Source organism: Chionomys nivalis, chromosome 8, assembly GCF_950005125.1.
Source record: "Chionomys nivalis chromosome 8, mChiNiv1.1, whole genome shotgun sequence".
In the NCBI taxonomy this organism is placed as follows: Eukaryota; Metazoa; Chordata; class Mammalia; order Rodentia; family Cricetidae; genus Chionomys; species Chionomys nivalis.
The window spans coordinates 43,804,369-43,825,066 of NC_080093.1; the positions used below are offsets into that span (position 1 = coordinate 43,804,369).

Consider the following 20,698-nt stretch of genomic DNA (forward strand, 5'->3'; position numbering starts at 1 on the left):
TTATCTTATTTAAACCTTCCAAGAATCACCTAGATAGACCCAATGCAATCTATAAATTACTTATGGATAGAGAAGTTGGATGCAAACCAATATCTCTAGAAGTAAATAAAAAGGTAATAATTAAATATTTAAAACTTTTCCCTATCATACACATTTTATATTTGACAGTATATCTTCTTTAAAGAATCATCTTTGTAGGTTGAACTGAACTGTGATGACATGATTATTTTAATAAATGTACTATTCCGATATTTGTAAATTATGCTATAATTTAATTTAAGCATTTATCTGTGTAAATCAAATGCAATAACTGAATATGAACTGCTTGAACTTAAAGGCATCTAAATTCATAAATAGAACATCCTAAAAGTTACTGCTTAACTTGTTTGCCATTCTGTACTCTCTGTGAATGCCTATATAAACATCTATGATTCCACAACCTTCTTGATGCTATAGGTTCATATAGATATGGAAATTATATCTAACCAGCTTCACAGTATTGAAGACACTAAGTGTATCTCTGCATATAATTTTCTAGGCATTTGAGCCTTTGTTTTTATTTTTGTCCATTTCAAAGAACATTCTGTGGATCCAGAAAAAACAGCCATGAACAACACAGAAGTGAATGAATTCATCCTCCTGGGATTAACCAAAGCTCCGGGGTTTCACATTTTTCTCTTTATGATGTTCACATTCATCTATATCACAACTTTGGTTGGGAACCTTGCAATGATCCTTCTCATTTTGCTAGATGATCATCTCCATACCCCCATGTACTTCTTCCTCAGTAATCTGTCCTTGGTAGACTTTGGTTCTTCCTCAACAGTCACGCCAAAGGTCATCACTGGACTCCTTACAGGAAACAATGTAATTTCCTACAATGCCTGTGCTGTTCAGATGTTCTTCTTTGTGTTCTTTGCCACAGTTGATAGCTACATTTTAGCTTCAATGGCCTATGATCGTTATGCTGCAGTGTGTAAACCCTTACATTATACTACCACTATGACAAAACGTGTATGTATTTGCCTCGCTATTGGCTCTTATACCTTTGGCATTTTGAATGCTTCTATACAAACCGGAGACACATTCTCCCTCCATTTTTGTGTATACAATGTAATTAATCACTTTTTCTGTGATATTCCAGCAGTGAGGGTTCTAGGTTGCTCTGATAAACGTATGAATGAGATGATTCTTATTCTTATGTCTAGTTTTCACATCATGTTTGCTCTTCTTGTTATCATGATTTCCTACCTACTCATATTTGTGAATATTTTGAAGATGCAGTCAGGTGATGGATACCAGAAGGCTTTTTCTACATGTGCTTCTCACCTCATTGCAGTTTTCACATTTTATGGGACTGTCACCATAATGTACTTAAAGCCAAGTTCCAGCCATTCTATGGACACAGATAAATTTGTCTCTGTGTTTTATACGATGGTTATTCCCATGCTGAATCCTATGGTCTACAGCTTGAGGAACAAAGAAGTTAAAAATGCGGTTAAGAGAGTTGTTCAAAGGTCAAAGCTATGTTTAGGTTTAGTACCTTACTGATGCACATTGATTAATCATTAATAGCCTTTGATTACTTAAATATTAATGATCATGTGGAAAACTTAAAAGATAGAAGCATACCTAATAATCTCACTATGTCTTATAATTGATAAATATATAAGCACATAGACTTTGAGTCTGGTTGAATTTGGTGTATGATGTTTACATGCATTGGCAAGTGTTTTATAATAAAGCTTATAAAATAATAAAGACATAAGACTAAAAATACATCATGGTTTATATATAAATTATATTTTATGAAATCCACACTTATTCATAGAACGTGCAATAGATGTCAAAATTAGACAAATAGGAAATATTTAATATACTATTGAGTTATTTGGTAATAAAATACATGATAAAATTTTGAAGTATTTGAAAAGGGTGAAATCTGAGTTATTTTATCCTTAACCTTGTAATTATTCTCTTCTCACATTTACTAAAACAAAAACAATGGAACTCCATTAAAAATAACAATAGCTTTATTATCTGGAATTTTGAAATGACTAGTACCATTATTTTAATGGCAGTTTATGTAGAAAATCTGTTAACATTGATATGCATCCTACGCATTTCATTCACATTAAATCCTTTGTACGCATAGACAACTCTAGCATGCCTCTGTCTTAGAATCTTACCATCTACAGTTAATTTGCACAAACTAAATCCCTCATCATCTTTAGTTTGCTAATTAAACAATATCTTTTCAGAAACAGATCTTTGAGGCATCAATAAACTTCTACATGATATTCAAAATGCAAGTACATACTTTGCCTGATGTACCTTTCATAACACCAATCGATACATAATCATTGTAATTTTTGTTCATGAATTCAAAATTCTTCTTAAACTGTGACAGAAGCAAGCTATGATTTGTTCAGAGTTCTATCTTCAGTACTCCATATATTGTCTTTCACATAGATACTCAAATACTTCCTACATTAATAAATTAATTGTGGAAATTCTAGAAAATAAGTCATGTCAATTGAGGATCGATAAAACTATGATTAAATATCATGTGAGTTTTATTTTAATATTAGTATAAATATGGAAATATAGTAAAAATATTTCTTTATGCCCAGTTTTATAGTAAAAGTGACATATTTTTAATATCCCACATTTTTCAATGTACTATAAAATGAGTACATTAATATACTCATATTGGAAAACATTAAATTTGCAAAAATAATATAAAACATTTGCATACTTCTCTCTCTCTTCTTTGACTATCACTGCCGTATTATATTGATTTGGTAGGTTTGTCTGTGATTCCAATACTAGTACATAAGTAATCCCAGAATGATTCTGATTTCAACTGCTTTTCTAATAATCTTCAATTTCTAGTTTAGTTGATAAAATGATCAATGAATTTCATGTTAATTTGTGCTATCTATGCCACCGTTACATAAAACTCATTTCAAGTAAAACAGTAAGCAAATATATATTGTGCTAGAGTGATATTTATATAGAATTTGTGATTCATATCTAATGTTAAATTCACCATGCGTTTCTTGAAATCCTACAAGATTTTATATTTGCTTCACCCATAAAGTTATGAATAAATTTTTATTTTAAAAGTCATTATACTGATAATTAAATTAATTCTTGGGCTCATGATGAGATTATGATAGAACATCTGTCTAGTGTTTGCACAACCCTATCTTCAGTCTTAGTGGCAAAAATCAAAACACAAAATAGCAGTTGAGGAAGACTCTGCTTTATTAGTAAACATGTGGATATAAGGTATATAGTAAATTTTCTCCAGATTTATATATATACAGTGTATATTTTATACATTATTGGATATAGAACACACACATACATATACATATACTAAAGCCACAGAAAAAAGTAAACTAAGAAAATGAGTTTAAGTTTTAAGAACTAGTTATAAACAAGCCTAAGCTATGGTCTGTGCTTTCATAAGGGAGGTACATAAAAATCTATTCATACATGAATTCATAGAGACTGAGGCAGCATATATAGGCCTACATATGTGTAAACCGTATGGAGTTCTAGAACTAAAAGAAGTAGGCACATGCCACCATCCATAACCCAGAATTTAGTTCCGATGGATAACCACTTCCAAATGAAAATTTATGTTTTCCTCAAGTGAATAATATTTTGGAAAGAAATTATTATATAGTGAAGGTCACATGCTCAGCAGTAGATGGCCAACATAAAATAAACTAAAGGCATCTCTGTAGGTTTCTTATCTTGTACTGTCCTGTCAGTTCCGTCTCTCTTTTTATTTTTATTTAATTTTCAAATTTTTAAATGTATTTATATTATTTATTTAACTTTTCAATCATTTTCATATACATTATGGATTCTAATTTTGTCTTTTGTGGGATTCCTAATTGTGTGAATCATTGTTTCTCTGACTGTATATCTGTTTTGTATTCCATTTCTTAGACTCTCTTCCATCTTATGGTTTATTTTATCCTAGTTCCATTTGTTTTATTTTGTGCTATCTCTTACTTTCTAAAACACTCACTCTGTACACACAGTGAGAATTTATTTAAAAGTAACTAATTTCAATCTTTGAGAATCAGGTTGAAACAGTGTGATTGATCACTAGTTTAAACAAACCATGCATGTAAAATCACAGCTCTATTCTATGATATGTGCTAGGAATTTATACTGCACAGGTAACATGCAACTCTTGTTAGAAAAAAAAACAAACTCTACAAGTCATCAGTGAATAATTAAAGCAATATTCAAAATTGTCATTGAAATGCCAGAAAATGTTAAAAAAGTGTCATCATATCAAACTGTATATGAAGCTTCTTTCAGAGCTGTCCAAATATATAGATTCATGGTTACAGTTGATTTTTAAAATATTATCAACATTTTGTTGACAATGAGATTACACATAAACTCCATTAAAACTACATAAATATCTTCCCATACCTATGATCATGAATACAATGTCTTTATTTCCCTATACAATGGAGTTGCAGAAATACAAGAATCTATTCAGAAATTTAATTGCATATGGTCAAAATGAGAAGCATTATTTATCTTAGAAATTTAAAAATAAATCATTATAAACTATTTTGCTATCAGCAAAATTTTTGTAAAGGCACTCTTGACTTCCTTGTTCCTCAAGCTGTAGACCAGAGGGTTCAGCATAGGAATGACCATGGTGTAAAACACAGATGCGATTTTGTCAGTATCCATGGAGTGGCTGGAGCTGGGCTGCAGGTACATGAATATGATAGTCCCATAGAAGATAGAGACTGCAGTGAAGTGGGAGGCACAGGTGGATAGAGCCTTTCGGTATCCAGCACTTGACTGCATCTTCAGGATAGTGATGAAAATGAACATGTAGGATATCCAGATAACCAAGAGAGCAAAAAAGATATTGAAACTCACAACATAAACGAGAACCAGCTCACTCACATATCTGTCAGAGCAAGAGAGAACCATGACTGCTGGAATATCACAAAAAAAGTGATGGACCACATAGGCCCCACAGAAAGAAAGACTGAAAGTGTCCCCAATGTGGATGGAGGCATTCAGAAAACCACAGAAATATGAACCTATAGAAAGACAAACATACACACTTGTAGTCATAGTGGTAGCATAGTATAGTGGCTTACACACCGCTGCATAGCGATCATAGGCCATTGAGGCCAGCAGGTAATTCTCAACAGTAGCAAAGGCTACAAAAAAGAACATCTGCGCAGCACAGTCATTGTAGGAAATGACTTTGTCTCCTACAAGGAGCCCAGTCATGACTGTGGGCGTGACAGCTGAGGAGTAACAAAAATCAACAAAGGAGAGATTGCCCAAGAAAAAGTACATAGGAGTGTGGAGTCGAGAGTCCAGGACAATCAGGAGGATCATCCCCAGGTTGCCCACCAGAGTGATGGTGTAGATGAGGAAGAAGGTGATGAAAAGGGGAATCTGTAGCTCTGGTTCATCAGTGAGTCCCAGCAGGAGAAAGTGTGTCACTTCTGTTCCATTCTGCATCGGTGTCATCTTTCAATCCATAGCCATGGAAAAAGAGGAACATGATGATGAAGAAGTTGAGTAAAAATACAGAAGCATAAGTGAGGACACATGCATTTGTGAAGAAACCGCCTGTGCCTTGACATTGTCTGGGAAAATGAATCTTTTTCCAAATCAAATCTATGTGGTAATTAGACAGAGGGTTATATGCTACTACTGCAACATTATACAGTAATTGCTCAGCCATCTTTTCAGTAGTGACTTATCAAAGTCAAGGGATTTGGTAAAGGCTTTTAAACCAAAGTGCAAGGTTTGGGGCATAACTGCTTTGTGAATAAAGTGGCTGACTTTTTTTATAGACCACTGCTGTAACTAATTCCCTTTCTGTTGCATATTTGAGGATTAATTCTAGATTTCAGAACAGTGTCCTACTGCCAGGCCTTGTTCCTCTATGCTAGGTAAGCACAGAGATCTGCCTTCCCGCTATTATTTTTATCAGCAGGCATTTGGTCAGAGCATCCCATTTAAAATATTCACAGATATCCAAGGGCATAGAATTACTACTTGCCCAAGATGCTGCACTGGTTTTACATCCCTTAAAAGATTCTTAGCTCCTTAAGCTCACTTTTACCTCGGTTTACTGATTTTATGTCAGGAAATTTACTGCTTGTGTTTTACTTTCAAGGACAGCAGAAGAGACCTGGGTCACATACTCCTGTTACTCACGAGCAGAAGAGCTGATAAGAGAGTCTTGGGTCCCTTTTTTGTTTCTAACGCCTAGAACAAAACTCCAGACCTAGGGCCATAGAAACTGAAGCTTCTGGAGTGTGTACTAACTGGTCAAGAGCCATCAGCGTTCCCCCCGACTGTTTACATAGGTTGCCTAGTTACCAGGTAGCCTCTATGCATTCTGGGAGAAAAGAAGCAGCACTTTGATTTAAACAATCCGTGCCCTATTCCTAATTTCACTGAAAATAAACTCCTTAGCTCTTCACTAACCGTCTAAAAATGTAGTGTAGTGCACTAACCTTCCCCTCTAAAATCTCCTGATGATTTAATTTCACAAATCTCTCTCTCTTTCTCTGAAAAACCCTTATCTGATCTTCTGTAGGACAAAAGAATTCTGTCCCTGGAACTTGCTAGCCCTGAGAAATTTCTAGTTTTAAGAATATATATGATTGGGAACATTTGTAAGGATAAGAACAAGACAGTATAGTACAAGGAAAGCTGAGAAATGATGGATCGAATAGAGAAAGAAACATGGATACATGATTCCCGTTGTGAGTAGACTTCTTTACCCTCAGATTTTTAGGACCCCTTTAGCTCATCCTGTCATCTTTAATAGAACCCTAGACTTTAAGTCTTCCATTCGTTATATGTGCTAGATTTTAAACATTATTAATGGAGTCTTTCCCAACTTTAAAATTTTGTAGTCTATACAGTCATTAATAGATGTAGGTTCTTTAATAATAATATAAAAGAACAGTGTGTGGATGATCTCCCAATTTACCTCTGAGTTCCTTAAATCTGTCTTTCTATGTTGGTAACTTTTCAAGGATTGCTCTAGAAAAACATTTTAGGTGACCACTTTGTGAATAACCTCAATGATATTAAAACTTGGTGATTATTGTTTTCATTTAAATTATGGAACACAATAAATTTAGTAATTTATACATATTACTAAAGTTTTAAATGCTAGTCTGTGTTTGAGTCTATGACTTTATTTAACTCTTGCTGATGACCAAGTTTCAGAGTGTAATCAGAATTTAAATTGAAGATAACATTAAATATAATTACACGGCTGCCTTGGCAAGAGCACAGCATTACTTGAGTTACAGAGCAATGATTCTATTTCAAAGTATACATTCCTGGTACAGTCTTTTGTCCTGGGACACAAAGGCCAGAAATAGGGTGCAATCTAAAACAAGTACTTGGCTTGTCACAAAGTTCATTTCCCCCCTTTCTCCTCTATCTATGTTTTGAAAACTGTCTTAAGCATATCTTTTCAGAAAGTCAGGTATTTTTAGTTTTTTATTTGAATCCTTCCTCATATTCCTCCACGCAGCTGCCTAAAATCACCATTGCTGAACAAAGCACATTTCATGGAAATAGCCCCCAAAATATGATTTTCTCTCTCCCTTTTCCCCATCTCCCTCTTATCAACAGTTGCTAGATTTGAAGCTTACCTGTGCTTCTCTCAAACTCTAATAACTTTATCCTCAAACATCCTTATGATTTTATTTCTAAAGTATTTTACTAAAGTTAAAAAAGAGTTGAACAGACAATACTGGATATCTAGGTAAGAGATTAGCGTATCTCTTTGTGCAGTAGATATGATGGGATAATTTAGGTGAAGGCAGCAATATCAACTTGATGCAGTTCTGTTCTGAAATCTGGAGGCATATAATCATCAACTACAGTACACACAGAGCTTTGTTCCATTCACCATATAGGATCCATTGGTCCTTACTACCTTCCCTGACCACTGAAAATTAAACAGTGTAATCACATCGTCTTGAAGTACTATTATAAGAAGCCAACAGACAGTAAAATGTTCATGTTATTACATACAGGGAAAGTTAGCTTTCTAACTATTATTGTTATTATAAGTTAATATGCTTGGACAGGAGCGTGATCTTCTGGGTTTTTTTTTTTGTTTGTTTGTTTCAGATTTGATTTACATAGACGTTGGAAATGAGGACTTCACTGCAGGTGATATTGATCTGTCTTTCCTCATGTTGCCTTTTCTTCTGCAATAGCACCACTGAGTGCCTATGCTATCCAGTGTGTTTCTGCTTCCTCTGTAAACACTGCTTGCTGACTCTACAATTATCCCAGACCCAGTGTTTCTTGAATTCTTCATTGAAAGGCATATTTTCATTTGAAGAAAATCTATATTTCATCATCTCATTCTTTCCTTCATCCGGTCACACAATACCAAAGTCACCAAGACGAAAATAAAATTGGTCATTTGTGGGCCATCTTTGTCTCACACATACCTTACTAATACCTTCTGTTTTGTAAAATCATTTGATATGATGTGGCTGTCATGTAACAACATTTCAGCTTCCATATTTGTTTTGTTTTCCTTGGATACTAAGCTTATTTTGATACCTAGGTTGGTTTTTGATTCCTATGATGAAGCTATCTTCTTGCCTCAGCCTTCAGAATGCCTGCAAAGGGGCATTTTTTTTGCTTGATCTGAAGCCGTGAAAGGATATCTGACTTAAACAAATGTGTATCCCCTACCACAAATCTCATAAAATTCCAGAAATTTTAAGTGGCAAACCCACTATATGAGATGACTTTCAGAAAATACTATAATCTGCAACTAATAAGGGATTTGTACAAGAATGTATAAATAGATTTTATTACTATTATTTTATGCAGTTTATTGAAGAAACAGAAAGTTTAATAAATCATCAGCTTTTATAAAGTTATTTCTTCATTTTGAAAAATATTCAAGTTATTTTAAGACTCATATCTGCATTAAACCCATTATTTCCACAATCAGTTAGTGTAATAATTACCTGTTTGTGATTGTAGGAAAACCGTTAAAATGTGTATAGTGAACTGTTCAGAGTATTTTTAAAAGTTAAAAGATATTAGCTTATGCTTTTGTTTTTTGTGCTTGTTTCTTTATCTGAAATAATAGTAACATAAATAGGAAATCAAAATCATAACTATTCAGAATGTTATGGTTCTTGCAAGGTTCATGCACATAATGTGCTAAGAAAATACTTAAATTACATAAAATGCAACTTTTTATATTTATACCATAACCAACTCTAGTTTTTGTTTTAAGAAACTGTTTCCATCATTACCTTCACCTTCAACATAATTCACAGTACGTGGTGCTACACAACTCCTTTTTCATGGACTTTAAATCTCACTGACATTGTTTATGTAATATAATATATTAGCCCTTCAGTTCTTTGGAAGAAAGAACAATGAATCCAACAATGAACGTGAGATAATCAAGTCAGCTACAGAATATTGGTTACACAGTTCTTTCTCGGCAGTGATCAAACACTTTTGTGTTCTCTGAAATCTTTAAAAACAGAGGAAATAACAGTAAAATGCATCAACTTCTAAAACTCTATAAATTCTTCCCTTTTCAAAGAAGGGCCACATACTTGCCTTACTTACAAAACAAAAATGTGAAGACTGTATATCTTACTTGATTGTCATTTATAACTAAGATGGCAGGTATACATGACATCATATCGATTAAAAGTCTGTTGATATTGCTTTTACCTTTTAGTTTTTTTTCCTCAGTCATGCATGAATACTGACAGAGAATCTTCATTCAAGAAGTGGCCAAAAAGAGATAACAGTGAATACAATTCAAATGCACAAATAAACTTTTCTGAAACATGACATTAAGCATGTTATTTAGGAAGCTAATGCATGAAGAAAAGGAAAATCTATGTAGATTTGGGCAGCCCTAGAGAATAGATTTCCTTTGTGGGAATACCTGTAGCTCTCAGTCTCCTTTCTAGGAAAAAAGCAATTAGAACCATGGTTACCCATACGCCTACGGAAAGTGCTTCTGATTAGACCCAGAGGGTTAGTGATGACAGTGAAATGAGGAAGTCATACGCTTGGGAGAACAGTTGAGGGATAATGGGCTACGTGGGAGGGGGTGGTGGACAGACAAGCTCAAGATACATCATATCAGTATACAAAATGATCATATTATGAATTAAACATTATTTAAAAACTTAGTAAATGGTTATTCTCATTGTGCACTTATGTTCAAAGTACTTGCTATGTGTCTTTTAGAGGTATTTCAATTGACGCTTATCATCTAAATAGTAGAGTTCACACTGTGGTGTCTATTTTTGTGTAGTGTGCATTGGATATCTTCTACACAATATCTAGACCAATATATCTGAGATTTTCTTATATAAATTGTAAAAAAACTCAAACATAGCTCAAGACCAAAACTTAGTCTTTTAATAGAACTGACAAGTAAAAATGTTTAAAACAGCGATATAATGAACCTTTAAAGATAGTCCTTGTTTCTACAAAAATGTTCTACCACTATCACCCTCCGACATCTCCAAACGGCTCTCAACTTTTCTTCCTGGGTCATCACTTCCATATTCCATTGTCATTAATAACCCTCTGAGTAATCTAGTTCATTAGTCTAAATGAAGAGTCTCAAAAGCATCTCAAATACATGTACTGTGCATTTTGAATATGATTAAGTATTATTTATCATTTAAAGATCAAAATTCAGAAGGCTAGAGAGAATGCTCAGTAATTAAGAGTATATATTGCTTTTGCAGAGGACCAAAGATTTTTTTCCCAGCACCCATGTAGGAGGCAGAAAACTTCCTGTAACTCTACCTGTTGGGGAATCTGATGACTTTGGTCTCTATAGGCACCTGACCTTTATGTAACTCACATAACAATATATAAATGTGAGCAAATACTTAATTAAAATACTAAAATAATCTTTGAAAAACAAAATGAGTTTAAAATAAAAATTAAAATATGATTTAAGAATTTTGGTGAAAATAACTATAAAGATCAATTTAAAGCCAAGTAATACCATATATTTAGTTTGAAAATTTTTCTATGTAGTTCAAATAATAGATAAGTCATTATTATTATCCTGTTAGTGTCAATAAAATACATAGAGATATTGTTCATAACCAAAGAGTATAAAGTGGTGAAAGAGGAGCTAGTTTCTGGTTTGGTTACTACTGAAGTTTCTTTGTAGTTCTTCAGTTTTCAACAACATTGACATTCCTCAATCTGGAGCATTCTGTGGCTAAATCACACATGTGAAATTTTCATACACCATAGCCAGAAAAGCCAACTATTTACAGCAAATGAATAAAGATCCCATTGGTTTTGTTTGTGTTCATATCCCTATGTAACCAGAATTTCACTTTGAGATTGTGATTTAAGGATCATATTTCTAGAGATGAACTCATTCCAGATTGTTTCTGGTGTTTTTGGTCGTGGCATTCTAAAGCATACCAAGCATTAATGAATTCATCAGGTAAGAGAGTATGGCAAAACAAAATGTTATTTGGAAATAATCAACCATAATACATAATCATTGGACACTACAAATAAAGCATGTAAATAAAATGTAGTGTATAAAGAAATTTGTGCTAAGTTTTGTAATCATATATCAGCTTAGAACTCATGTGTTGTAGCCTAAGACTCAAGGTGAATTCATTAATAAATGAGGTTTTCAGGGGAGATGCATAGTAAATGAAGCTGCCCTTAGTGTGGTAGGCAGTGTGTGTCATTCTCATAGGAGACAATGAATCCCTTTCCACTTCATCATGGATCAGTTAACATGGGCTTTTAGGAAGCCATGCAAGCCTTTTTATGTCCTTCTTTCTACAACATTCAAAGGACTCAGAATTCTCCCTTATGAGAACTTTACAGATTTTGTATATTTCCTTTCCATTATGTGGAAATACATCAAAAAGATGTTCAACAAGGAAGAAATCATAACATAACTGTTGGAAAAATTAATTTGGATGCCCAAGCTTCTAAAATCTGAGAAATAAATGTTTGCTTTGAACTCTAAGGTGCTTTTTCATAAGATATATAGACCATCACATCATGAATGTTACTTCTTAAATTTTTGCCAAACTAGAGAATATACTGTGCCTTGTTACTGCTTATGTCATGTGTAGGAGGGAAAATGATAAGAGATATTATACCCTTTTAACTCCTGGATAAATTATATGAATGTTTAAAGTCTGTTTGGAAAAACAGTTATCTACTCTGGTCATTTTGTTGAAGATGCTTAAACCAGTACAATTTTTCAATTGACTGATGTGAAAGCCAACATGAAAACCATGAGTTACTAAGAAACGTTTTTAGATTATACTTCCATTTAAGAAGCTATGTTACTTAGGAAAACTGGCATCCATACTGAGTGGCATTTGTGCAATCACCCTAACTTAGTGTCAGTCTTCATACTAATCTCTCTGAGAAAGAGAGGTCTCTTTAATATTCATTTGGTCATTGACTGCACTCCCAGTTCTCCTTGAACTCTGCCTGTGGCTTTTAGACTCAAACAAACCAGGAGTCCTCATGGGTACTAACAAAGGACAAATCCTGCAAATTAGGATTTATCAGTCTCCAAAACCAAGCAGCATTTATTATATATAATGAAAACTAAAATTATGATGACTGTGCTTTATTGAAATTGGATGTTTTTATTAACTAAATTTAATTATTTACTTTATATCCTGATCCTAGTTTCCCCTTCCCCTCTCCTCCCATTCTCTCCTTAAATTTTCACCTGCCCCACCTCAATCCACTCCTGCTCTGCTTCTGTTCAGAAAGGGTCAGGCCTACCATAGGTGTCATCAGCACATCGTGTATCAAGTTGAGGTAGCTAAGCTCCTCCCCTCAATTGAAGGCTTGGAAAGGTGATGAAGTACATGGAATAGGTTCCCAAAAACCTTACAAAGCATCAATGACAAACCCTGCTCCCAATGCTAGGTGTCCCACAAAACTTGAATCTACTTGTTTTTAAACAAATGTCACTCATTTTGTATACTGAAATTTACTCTTAAACGTTCAAGCTTTCATATAGTCAGAGCATAGTCGCTTCCACATCCTCCAACATTCCCAAGCCCTAGATAACATAGATATTCCACCAATTCATAAAATTACATTACTTTCTCCCCTCCATCCTCCCGCTCCTCACAAATTCCCCATCTGATAAAACTGATAGTGTCTTTTATAATTGTTGTTACACATATAAGTATAAATATATTAATATAACCTTCTGAGTCCATTTAGTGTGGACTTTATTTATCTGACTTCAGGTCTGACCACTTTATATTGAATAACTAATTATGGGCCTCAACCCATGGGAGAAGCTAATTTTCCCTCTCTGTGTCCATAGTTGTCTGCAGTTCTGAGCCTTGACATGAGATTTTTGCCCTTCTTTATAGCATATCTTTTGGTATTATCTTTTTTTTAGGTCTCTTTGGGTAGTTTTTTGTTAATGTATTAAGCGTATAGCTTCCATGTAATTTCTCTTTTAAAAATTTTATTATCTGAGGCCAATCAATATTGCCCATATGTTTATATTTGTGGGGTTATCCACTTGGAATGAAAAATATACCAATAAACATTCTCCAAAGAAATGAGTGGTTATTACAGGTCTCCCTTTTGGGAATGAGCATTCTGCAAACAATTCTCTGCACATAGAGCTGTTGTGGTTCTCTAATAACCTCTACTCAGAAAAATATCTTCTTTGATGAAGAGTTTAAAGACATACTAATACATGGGGATAAAGAAAAGTATTTAGCTCTCAATTGAAATATTACACCGTTGTGTGGTTTTTCGGATATGTATATAAATTATTCATATAATATATTTAACATAATAACGTTTTAAGATGGCATTTAAGTTATGTGCTATATGCCACTAAACTTGACTTCTATTCTTAGTAAAACTTATTAGAGGGCTTGATATAAAAACCAAGAGACTGTGGCCTACCAGTAAAGTTCTGATAAGGTTCCAGGATCTGTCTCCTTTGGCAACTACATGGCATCTCTTTGACTCTGCCTACTCCTATTCTCTCTCTCTCCCTTCCTCTCTCTCCCTTCCTCTCTCTCTCTCTCTCTCTCTCTCTCCACACACCCACACACACATATGTGTGGGTGTGGGGGTGTGTGCGTGGGGGTGGGTGTGTGCTCAGATTTTAAGAGTAAAACCATTAGCCAAAAAACAGTATTATTTATTATTCAATAAAACAACACATATGCAGAAGGATATCCCACATCATTATGTGTGACTCACTATTATAATGGATGACTCAAGGGTTCAAAATATGTATTAAACTATTTGTAATTGTGCATATGTGGGAAAGTAGAAATATATTCAAACAAAATACGTGAAAGAAATAATTTTGGTCCCATGAAATTTATATTCCACATGAGAAAGATGAATAGGTATTAATAATGCAAGTACATGGTTGGTGAAAAGTGACAAAATGGTTAAGAATGACAAGAGGGGGCAGGGCACGAGGTGAGTGAAGTACTCTATAACACAGTGACATTTGTGCAAAGGCCTAAAAGTAATGAGATACATTCTCAATGGGAAGAACAAAGGTTCTGAGGTAAGGTTATAATTGTAACCAAAAAGAACAAGCAACAACAATACTGGAGATATGGAAGCAAGAATGAACCTCAACCAATGTAGAAACGGAATAGCCAGCTCTTTCAGAAAGAAAAGTACACATTGCTACTCTCTTTGTTGTAAGGAGTCTAAAATATTTAATAACATATGAAAACATTAATTTTTAAAGCTTTATTATGTTTGTACATACTTTGAAAAGTTACCCTTCTAAAAATTAAAATGTTAACATACTGACTATATAAAAGGACATTATCAAGAAGTACTAATCCAGCCGGGCTGTGGTGGCACATGCCTTTAATCCCAGAACTCGGGAGGCAGAGGCAGGCAGATCTCTGTGAGTTCAAGACCAGCCTGGTCTACAAGAGCTAGTTCCAGGACAAGCTCCAAAACCACAGAGAAACCCTGTCTCAAAAAACCAAAAAAAAAAAAAAAAAGAAGAAGAAGAAGAAGAAGAAGAAGAAGAAGAAGAAGAAGAAGAAGAAGAAGAAGAAGAAGAAGAAGAAGTACTAATCCATAGGAGACATCATAACAACTCTTTTGTCAGTAAAATATACAAAAGTAACTTTCAATGTCATATAATTATGAATCTTCTGAAACAGGACTACTAGAATGGCAATAGACAAGTAATATGAAACATTTACATCATAATATCCAAGTTAAATATTAAATTATCAGCAATAAATGCTGATGAACATTTTCTGTGTTTACAAGTGAAGCAGAAACAAATAAAACTGCATTATGTAAACACACAAATTTATGAGTTTGGTTTCATGTGAGAGTGGAATGTGTAAAAACCCCTAACATATTAAATAAAGTCAAGGGAATAAAGAAAGTATGTAGTCAATTCAGTCTGAATTCAACATCCTAGGAAAAGAAAAAGACATCTGGGTACTGTATAGCTTCAAGCTCAGACAGGAGTTCTGACATCAAACAATGAAAAAAGATATAGGTACTAGTTAAAGAGGCAAAAAATGAGAAGAGGGCAAGAGGGAGGGAAGGAAGAAAAGAAAAATGGAAGAAGAAAGGGAAGAAGAAGAAAGAAGAAAAGAGAATGAGAGAGAAGATAAGACAAAAGTAGGGAACCAACTGCACAGACAGTGAGAGAAAGAACTGGGATGTTTTCTGATTTCTGTTCTATTCAGAGGAGCCCACAATGTATGAGATGCTGAACACAAACACTGATGAGGGAAAATTTTTATAAATCCACTGCTGCAAGTATAAGATTTTTAGAGAACACTTTTTATGCACAATTGGGAAATTGTCTCATCTTTTCCAGGGTTAATCTGAATCTACTCAAAAGAACAGATAGTAACTCCAGAAAAGCATGTACAATCTAGCTCTAAAAATTACTTATATCCATGAGAGCTTTTCATCACAAGTATCCTATGTGCATGTCTCTGTTCACAAGCTTCTTTCTAAACCTATGGGCTCTCATATTAACATGCTACTGCAAAATGAAGAAATATGAATTAATTCATCAAGATCCTGGCTGAAGATTTGTGTAAGCAACCCCTGATGTTTTAGGCATCCTAATTTAGGTATGTGTTTCTGGGAATAATTTTCCTGTTTGTTTCTAAAAAACTGTGTATTGGAACATTTACAAAAGGTAAATTTTAAATATAATTCCATAAGTAGTAATATGAGAAAAGAATAAATTCAAGTATTATGGGCGTATGAAATGTAAAACTAAAGTTACAAAGACTTTGCCTCCTGAACTATTTTTTTGAATGCACTCTTCACCTCTTTGTTCCTCAGGCTATAGACCAGAGGATTCAGCATGGGGATGACCATGGTGTAGAACACAGAGGCAATTTTGTCTGTGTCCATAGAGTGAGTGGAACTGGGCTGCACATACATAAAAATAGCAGTTCCATAGAAAATGGAGACTGCAGTGAAGTGGGAGGCACAGGTGGATACAGCCTTGTGATGTCCTGCAGTTGAGTGCATCTTTAGGATGGTGATAAAAATAAATGCATAAGATATCCAGATAACTATGAAGGCAAAAAACATGTGGAAGCTCACTATAGAGACAAGAACCAGCTCACTGACATGTTTGTCAGAACAAGAGAGAACCATGACTGCTGGAATATCACAGAAAAAGTGATGGACCACATTGGATCTACAGAAATAGAGCTGAAATGTATCTCCAGTATGGATGGAGGCATTCACAAAACCAATGATATAAGAACCAATGATCAGCCATGTGCACACACTTGTGGTCATGGTGGTGGCATAGTGTAGGGGCTTACATACTGCTGCATAGCGATCGTAGGCCATTGAGGCCAGCAGGTAATTTTCCACACTACCAAAGGCTACAAAAAAGAACATTTGTGCAGCACAGTCATTGTAGGAAATGACCTTGTCTCCTATAAGAAAACCAGCCATGACTTTTGGAGTGACTGCTGAAGAGTAAAAAAGGTCTGCCAGAGAAAGGTGACCTAGAAAAAAGTACATGGGAGTGTGGAGCCGAGAGTCCTTGAAAATCAACAGGATCATCCCAAGGTTTCCCACCAGGGTGATGATGTAGATGAGGAGGAAGGTGATGAAGAGGGGAAGCTGTAGGCTTGGATCATCAGTGAGTCCCAGCAAGAGGAAGTGAGTCACTTCAGTCTTGTTCTCCATTATGTTGTGCAATCTCTGCAGAAATGAAAAAAAGACATGCAATGTAATAAAGAAATGTAATCAGATGGTATGAGTACAGTATGTACTCTGCCGTTGTAGCTATACATTTCATCTCAAGATTATCCACTTGAAAACCAAATTTAATGTATCAATTTTGTACTGGGTTTCATAACACCAAATCTAGATCATCTACATAGTTTGAAGATTTTATCAATTTATAGGTAGACATATAGACAATTTAATAATTTGATAAAATTATTAGTGTAGATGAACCTATTTGACAGCTCATTTTTCCTAATTACAATAAAGGCTGACGCATTTGACTCCCTGTAAAATTGCTATAAAAATATTGTACCTGCACAATATCCTATCATCAATGTTACTTGTTACATATTTGTAAATATTAAGCACACAAAAGTGTGTTTTTCATCCATACTGATACAATACTTAATTGCAATATTGTCTGTGTATCCAACTGAAATTCAAACTCAGACTGAATGGTTGCTAAGTAGATCTAAAGTAGATTAAATTAAATTAAAATTAAACCCTGGATTCAAGTGAACAGAATTAGTATCTAATTTCAGGTGATATTCACAATAAGACTTAGTGGAAGTGAAACCAATCAAATAGAATCCTGAAGTATGCATTGAATCCTGTTTTAATGACAAAATTGCCTGCAATTATTACTGATAGTTATTTGACTTGTAAATTTTTTTCTGCACTAGCTTATGATTATTACCACCTGCACATCCATGCATACTTATGTTCTTAAACTAAGGTTAAAGTTGAGTTTACCTACTAAATCATATCACATCTCTGTGTATGGCTAAATTATTGGAGAATTAGGGAATAATAAAGGCAAATTCAAGCAGCAATGAAAACTCAACGTGATGTATATCCCATTATGTGCAGCAGAGAATTTGGGTTCTTCAAACAAAAGTCTTCCATTTATATACAAACATCATATTTCCAGCAGAAAAAAATAGGATTATAAATAAGATCTACTTTCCATTAACATTGTTAGAAGCAAATCAGGTAGTATATAAAAGAAAGTCAATTTTAAATGCTTACAAGTGAGAAGTCTGTCATGTTGTTATTAGGATGGGACAACATGCATTATGCTTCGGTCAGTACTCAGTACAGAACTTTATTTTATATGAGTGAAGTATTGGTATTTCCCTGTCAAATTTCCTTTCTCTTAAACACTGGTATCAGTGAGTGTCTACACCTTCCAGTATTTATTTTTCTTTGCTCCAAACATACAACTGCCGCTTCTGTAACACCATTTAAGCAATATATTTTGAAAACTTCTTCCATGAAATTTTCATTTTCATCTAAGTGAAAGAGTCCATCACTCTTAGTACACATTTTTTTTCTTTAAGACATTCATATCACAACCAAATATTATAAAGACTGGGAGTTGAAAAGTCTCACATTGATGTCTATATTTAGTTCTCATGCCACTTTTGTTGAACCATTCCATTTTCTAAATTATTAATATGAAATTTTCTAGTGTAGCAACCACATTTAAAGCTTCCTTATGTGAGTTACAGCCTTTTCTTGGCAGATACTCCATAGGTACTTTGGCTTCTTTATGGTGAACCCATAGAAATTTTAGTTCATCAACCTGACCCTTAAAGATACTATGTTCTTATTCTTACATATTGGATTTTGTGGGAGAGAAATAGGTATCATAAATATTCTCCTTTTATTGGTAAGGGAAATGAGTATTTGAGGAACTATGTGAAGTTTAAAATTATAGAGGCAACAAAAAAAAAATACCCAAGATGGTTACTGAATCTGGGTTAGGACGTGTGTGTGTGTGTGTGTGTGTGTGTGTGTGTGTGTGTGGCTGTTTTCAAACCTTCTGTGAAATGTAAACATACAGTGCACCAGATAATCATTACTTCATCAGTCAAAATATCATTTTTCTCATTGCTACTCACATTTGTAAAACAAATCACTTGTAAAATTAGATATATTGAGATTTTGTTGAGACACATTCAGTCTCAACTCATTTTATTAGTAAGTCTTTTGAAAATATCTCTATCCTCAAAGAACCTATCATACAGGGAGGATCCCAACTATTGTTGTATAAGTTATACTTTTCATTTGAATATTTGTGGAACATAAAATTGTATACAGTTTTGTTAGAAGAGAAGGAATATTGAATTCAGAAAGTGATTTTAAAGTCATAAAACCAGTTATTTTCTTTTTAGTAAATACTATTAGATGACTTCTCTCAGGAAGGGATCAAAATATTCTAACATCTGTATTGCAGGGGAGAATGGTAAAAAGAATAGCAACACACATCAAATTTTTTTGTATAATATTGTATAATTTTTGTATCCTTTGAGGAGTCACTCACCTTTTTATTTGCAAAAGACACATTACATTTCTCTCACAATTCATAAATTATGTCTACAAACAACAAATTAAAGAGGGCTACAAAATATCATATGAAGAGTTCATCATTCAAAAATGCACATTTTTTCACCTTAATTTTGTCTCTCACCATGGTTGAATCCAACAGAGATCATCAGGTCAGACAAAGACTATTGTTCTCACAGTTATTACATTTAAACAAATAAATGATATCCAATGAAACTGTACTTCTCATAAAATACATGATGCTGAATCACTTTTGGTAATACATGGAAAACTGGAATAAATACAAAGAGCTGGAAATCTTTAGAGATTTCTCTCCAGAGAATATGTAACTCATGCATCTACACTTCCAACACAAGAGATAATTAACTTACCTCTGGGGATCAATATGACTATTAATTCTCTAAAAATTAAAATGTATCCTTTAATTAATAGGTAAAAACAATTATATGTATATATAGTATATATATGATATATATCATAAAGCATTACACAATGAGCCATTTTTACAGATGCATATTTGTCATCATAAATAAGACTAAATATATCTCTCTCCAACATTCATTGTATCTTATAAAGAAGATTAAAATGTATTTCTTTTCTGAAACTCATTGTCCTTCAACGTTATCTATAGTCATCCCATAAAGGCCTCTGATCACAGTTGATAACTACTGTCCTACCCTTGCTGATACACTTTTACCCTATTGTCTGTAATGTCTTGTCATCACTATTAAATTCTCTTCCTCTGTGAGACCTACTATTAAAGGTACCACATGTGAATGTAATCAGTCAGCAATTGTTTGTCAGTCTAACTATTGCATCAAGTCATAGATACTTATATGTTTCATCCAATGAAGGAGCCAGAATATGTCTCTATTTTCGATGAAGAACAATCCACAACTGTGAATAATGACCAAAGCCTGATTCCAGAAAATCCCTCAACAAAGTTTGGTCAATAAATTAAACAGGCTAAACCTGGCCTTATAAGGTAGAGAGACCCAAAGTTACAGGATACAAATGTTGCTAACCATACGTGGCTAAAAGA

At 33.9% G+C, this 20,698-nt stretch overlaps 3 protein-coding genes across 3 annotated transcripts; 1 reads left to right on the top strand and 2 right to left on the bottom strand.

The window, feature by feature from the left end:
* The first annotated feature begins 606 nt into the window (after positions 1 to 606).
* LOC130879321 (olfactory receptor 5B17-like) lies at positions 607 to 1,551 on the top strand. The gene has a single exon (XM_057777661.1). It carries the CDS (start codon positions 607 to 609, stop codon positions 1,549 to 1,551), a length of 945 nt encoding a protein of 314 aa, XP_057633644.1.
* A 3,054-nt stretch (positions 1,552 to 4,605) lies between these two features.
* LOC130879213 (olfactory receptor 5B3-like) lies at positions 4,606 to 5,538 on the bottom strand. Its single transcript, XM_057777485.1, has one exon. The coding sequence runs from the start codon at positions 5,536 to 5,538 to the stop codon at positions 4,606 to 4,608; it is 933 nt and encodes a 310-aa protein (XP_057633468.1).
* A 10,797-nt stretch (positions 5,539 to 16,335) lies between these two features.
* Positions 16,336 to 17,265, bottom strand: LOC130879501 (olfactory receptor 5B3-like). Its single transcript, XM_057778100.1, has one exon. The coding sequence runs from the start codon at positions 17,263 to 17,265 to the stop codon at positions 16,336 to 16,338; it is 930 nt and encodes a 309-aa protein (XP_057634083.1).
* Positions 17,266 to 20,698: the final 3,433 nt, after the last annotated feature.